This window comes from Dufourea novaeangliae, unplaced genomic scaffold (genome assembly GCF_001272555.1).
Source record: "Dufourea novaeangliae isolate 0120121106 unplaced genomic scaffold, ASM127255v1 scaffold11, whole genome shotgun sequence".
Lineage (NCBI taxonomy): Eukaryota > Metazoa > Arthropoda > Insecta > Hymenoptera > Halictidae > Dufourea > Dufourea novaeangliae.
In genome coordinates this window covers 847,607-852,648 of record NW_015373895.1, presented here as the reverse complement: position 1 = coordinate 852,648, position 5,042 = coordinate 847,607, and the positions used below count along the sequence as shown (strand labels likewise).

Below are 5,042 nucleotides of genomic sequence, written 5' to 3'. Positions count from 1 at the left end.
AATATTTGTGACTTTATCAAACATATTTTGAATTATAAAACTTAACACGTAGAGACAAAATTATTATCCGATTTAGTTAACTTAAAGCATATTTGCCGCAACATGATCTAGGTGGCAACACTTTGTCAGCGGCACAATATGGCTGAATGGTGTACCGGTGTACCGTCTCCCCCTGAGGGCTTCACTTTCACTCCCCGCGTTCATAAGTCTACTTTATGTACCGTCCTTTAGGTCCATGGTCTGTTCGTATACCTCGTGAATGGTTATACTGGTTATATTTATACTGTGACGTGGCGCTGTGGTAGCAACATGCCGCTGTAAATGCTGTGAAGTGGCACGGAAAAGAAACAGCATATGTCATTTTTAATAGATTCACAGTGTAATTTGATAAAATGAGGTGGCTTATTTCTTGCTTAGGTCTAATTGTTTTGAGCAGAAGTGCAATCTGCTATTTCATCACGGTGGATGCACATGCCGAAGAATGTTTCTTCGACAGAGTAGAAGCAGGGATGAAAATGGGTTAGTTTTTGCTTAGTGTACTTTATTCAAACAGTTTTTGACTGTAAAATCTGTTTTCGGAGATTCACTGCAAAATTGTTTCGACAATTTGGTATAAATTTTCAGTTTGTTAGTAATACAGTACATAACAGCAATTGTTTCAAGTTAAGTTACTTTATTAGTACCTTCAAACTTTCTACCAGTTAATATGCGGCAAATTTATGATAAAAAATAGTAATGGTATTAGATTTATATAATACGAATCTTTGTAATATGTACATATTTTTGAGGTGAACGCAACAAGTACTTGTATTGTTAATATACATAAAATAAAAACAATACAGTATATTGAAGGATAATATTACCAGTATCATAAATATTATTAGAAATTTTTGTTATTATTTAAAAAGACAAGTACTAATAAATTATAATTAAAATTATTATAATTCACCAACATCCAACTTGCATTCATTGAAAATTGTCATAGATAGCATATTTTATATTATCATTAAGAAAAACATTCTTTTCTTCTTTAAACTTTTAATAGCAGATTGTACTTTTTATGCAATTTAGCACATGCAAATGTGCATGAGACAATCAAATAAAAAATTTGAGTAAATATTGCTAGTTTTTGTTTATTTGTATCTCTAAAAATGTTTTTAGAAACAAAATAGATTTTTATATGTTTTTAAACTTTGTGGCATGATCTATAAAAATGTGAGTGTGCATAAACATCTATGAATTGCTTATTCTTAATCATATTGAATTTATAGGATTATTTTTTATATATTAAATAAATAATATACAATGAGAAATATATATTTTTTTTAGAATAGCTTTCATATATTTTCAACATTTTGTATAATTTTTTTCAGGTCTCACATTTGAAATAGCAGAAGGCGGATTTTTAGATATAGATGTAAAAATAGTTGGTCCCGATCAAAAGGTAATCTATCAGGGTGATCAAGAAAGCAGTGGTAAATATACATTTGCTGCGCATCTTTCTGGTGTTTACACATATTGCTTTAGTAATCAAAAAAGTAGTATGACACCAAAAGTTGTAATGTTTAATATGGATATTGGTGAGACACAAAGACCTGTAGAACATACGTCAGATGGTAAGAATGCCGATGACACAAATCATAGTAAAATAGATGATATGATTAAAGAATTGAGTACGAGTTTATGGGGAGTGAAAAATGAGCAAGAATATATGCAGGTAACTATAAGAGCAGTGTTTTGTGACATTGAAGATTGAAAGTATTTCACCGCACTGATTTCTTGTTCTTAGGTACGAGATCGAAATCATAGAGCTATCAATGAAAACACCAACTTCCTTGTAGGTATGTGGGCTTTCTTCGAGGCAATGGTTTTGGTTTGTATGACGGTAGGGCAAATTTTCTACCTAAAACGGTTCTTTGAAGTTAGAAGAGTTATCTAATTTAAGGCATATAATGATAAAGTCATAAATTCATTGTACATTTTTTATATGACTAAGTTATAATAGAATTACAATGTTTCAATATTCTGAATTCATTTTTTCCTTAATTTGAAACATTAAAAACCTCAAACACAATGTTCTGCAATGAAAATCAATATCATCATTAGCAGTAAGCATTAGGTTTTTTAAAATACTATAATGTATATTTATGAATAAGGTTTTTTTTAAACATCAAACTTGTTGGAATACGCAAAACATTTTTTCTAACAATGGATGTTAAATCCTTTTTTAACATCTGAGGTGAAATATACAATTTGTAATACGAAACTATCCTTACACCAGTTGTCAATGTGCAGAGCTATTATTTTTATTACAAACACAGATGTATAAAGAATCATATTAGAGTTTCAAATAATTTTCATATTTAAATTGGAATAAAGTGATTTATGTAATAAATTGGGTGAATAAATATCAAAATAATTTAACAAAAATATAACAGCCATAATGTTTGTAATATCGTTTATATGATTGTACAGTGTAATATGATGTAATAAAATTCGACATAATTGAACTATTTTATAATTGTATGAAATGCAGATATTACTTGTTAGTTCATTGATGTGGTGTAAAATCAATTTGTTCGTATGTGTCATTTAAAATTTTTTAAAATGCAATGAAACAGACATAAGAGAAATATTTAATCATTTATAAAAGGCAAATCAAATTATTATTGAACCTAATACTTTTAAGGTGTACATTTTATCACATACATTAACGCCTAGATTATTCGATAGTGCATTTGACCTTTGCTTCAGCTATTATGTACTGTTTTGTCATATGACCCGCGTCGATTGTGGAAATTAACTATCCCTGATAACCAGTTATCTACAAGTTTCGATCAAATTGCTAGAAAATAATGACAAAAGTTGTCTAAAAAACCATAGCCATCTGTTTCCGCATTTGGCTTAGGTTTTGCAGGTAACGCCAGGTGACAAAATCGTAAAGCCACTTGGCAGCAAATCTTGCAACATAACCTGTGTCAAATTGGGGGCAAAAACGGAACAGAGTCTGCGCGAGCCAATTCGCTGTCTGTGTTGCTGCTAATATGCGCGTAAATTTTGCATCAAACTTGTAGCCATAACTCTATAACAGGAATTGGACAAAATTTGGCTTCACAGGTTTGGCTGACTGGGTATGAGACTCTTGTCATTCTAATACTTTGATATTATTTAAAAAGTATTTCAAAGAAATAATAAAATCGAAATTTATTATACTATTTCGTTTCAGAATTTCCTCCTTATTATCGTATTTTGTCGACTTCTTTGTACATAAAAACATCGTGGGACTTCTACTTCCTCTTGCTCATATCACATCACTAAATATAGTAGAAACTCGATAATTGATCATTTCAAGGTTGTAGAGAGAAAAAAATATGAAATATTCTTTTCAAATATATTATTTGCAAGTTAGCGAAAATTGATTTTTACTATTTGATGATTAATCCATAAAAATAATTTTTTCAATTCATTTATTGATTTTATAGCATCAAAATGATTCGATTGACATTCTTCAAATCGTTTTAATAGCGATCCTTGTAACCCTTTTCGATCAAAAATTTAGCAATTTCAGGATGATTGTTGTCTATAGCCATGTGCTTGGCTGTATCTCCAAAGTCGTCATCACACTGAATATCGGCGTGTAATTCATCAACTAAAATATGGACCAATTCTTCGTATCCATTTGTGGCGGCAACGTGTAAAACTGTTCTTTGATGGTTACTCTTGTCGACGGAATCGATGTCAACTTTTCGTTCTTTAACTAATTCAATTATTTTTGGTACGTTATTAGACACTGCTGCTTCAAATAATTCGTCAATTATGGGTTCATTTAGGTACGGTTCAGCATAGTCCCGTAATTCAGAATTTCTCTCTAGCAAAAATTTCACAATGTTCATATTATTTACGTCAGTCGCTACTTGCAGAGGTATTTTCCCGTATCCGTTCCGAACATTAACAGGAGCTTTGAATTCATCTACAAGAATTCGTGCCAAATCGTTAAAGCCTTCCATCACAGCAACGTGGAGAGCACTATGATCGTGAGAGGTTGGGTCTTTTACATCTACTTCGACAGTCTTACTCTTCAACAATTCCTTAACTTTGTCTATTTCATTCTTTTTAACAGCTTCGAAGAACTGCAGAACCGCTGCATTCGTGGCCATTGAAAATCCCTGAAACAAAAATAATTTATTAGTAAATTTTAATGTGTTTAGAATGAATCGTGAAGGTAATAGGTATAAATGTTTTGTAATATCTCTGAATAAGGTGAAACATACTATCTTCGTTATTGGTTTATCACCAAATGTTAATATCCTTGTGATGACATAGGAAAACATTACCCAGTCAGCCAGACCTGCAAAGTCAAATTTTGTCCAATGCCTGTTATAAAATTATGGCTGCAAATTTTATGCAAGATTTGCTATGAACATAGTGGTGAGAATAACGCCGTTGCTGGTGTCGCAATCATCGGGGAATCACTGTATATACCGTGGGCACGCCCGCTAAACAGAGTTGGTCATTATTTAGGTAAAAAATGAGTAAAAGAACGATTCAAATAAAACATCCTTCCATCTTTATTCGTTATTCGAAGCGTTTCATTCGTAGCGTCGAATAAAATTGTAATCTTTCATCTATATCTTTTATTCAAAGGCTTCGAATAAATTTTGCCAGAATAAAGAAAGTATCAATTAGATTCAAATAGAAAGACCAATCAAGCGACAGAAAAAAATTGAACAAAGACAAATCGATTCTCGATTCTCTGAGTAAAGAATCGATTATCAGAAAAATCAAACAGAAGAGAATTGATACGATAGATCGATTTGTTGAAGAATCTAATCGGAATCGATTAGATAGATCAATTTTTTTAAGAATCGAGTCGGAATTGAACATCTCTAGAATGAATTGAGGTTGTGCATATTCGCATTTAATAGAAGAAAAAAGAAGATAACTTTCTTTCATTGGACTCACCTTCTTGATAAACTTGTGAAGGAGACGAACTATCCAACAGCACGCAAACTATAAACAAAAATAATTATTCTGCCACAGCT

General features: G+C 31.4%; 1 protein-coding gene across 1 annotated transcript; it reads left to right on the top strand.

Moving 5' to 3' along the window:
• Window positions 1-333: 333 nt before the first annotated feature.
• Window positions 334-1,939, top strand: LOC107190858 (transmembrane emp24 domain-containing protein-like). The gene is made up of 3 exons (XM_015579747.1): window positions 334-519; window positions 1,374-1,717; window positions 1,790-1,939. Exons 1-3 carry the CDS (start codon window positions 393-395, stop codon window positions 1,937-1,939), a joined length of 621 nt encoding a protein of 206 aa, XP_015435233.1. The 5' UTR covers window positions 334-392.
• The last annotated feature ends 3,103 nt before the right edge of the window (window positions 1,940-5,042 follow it).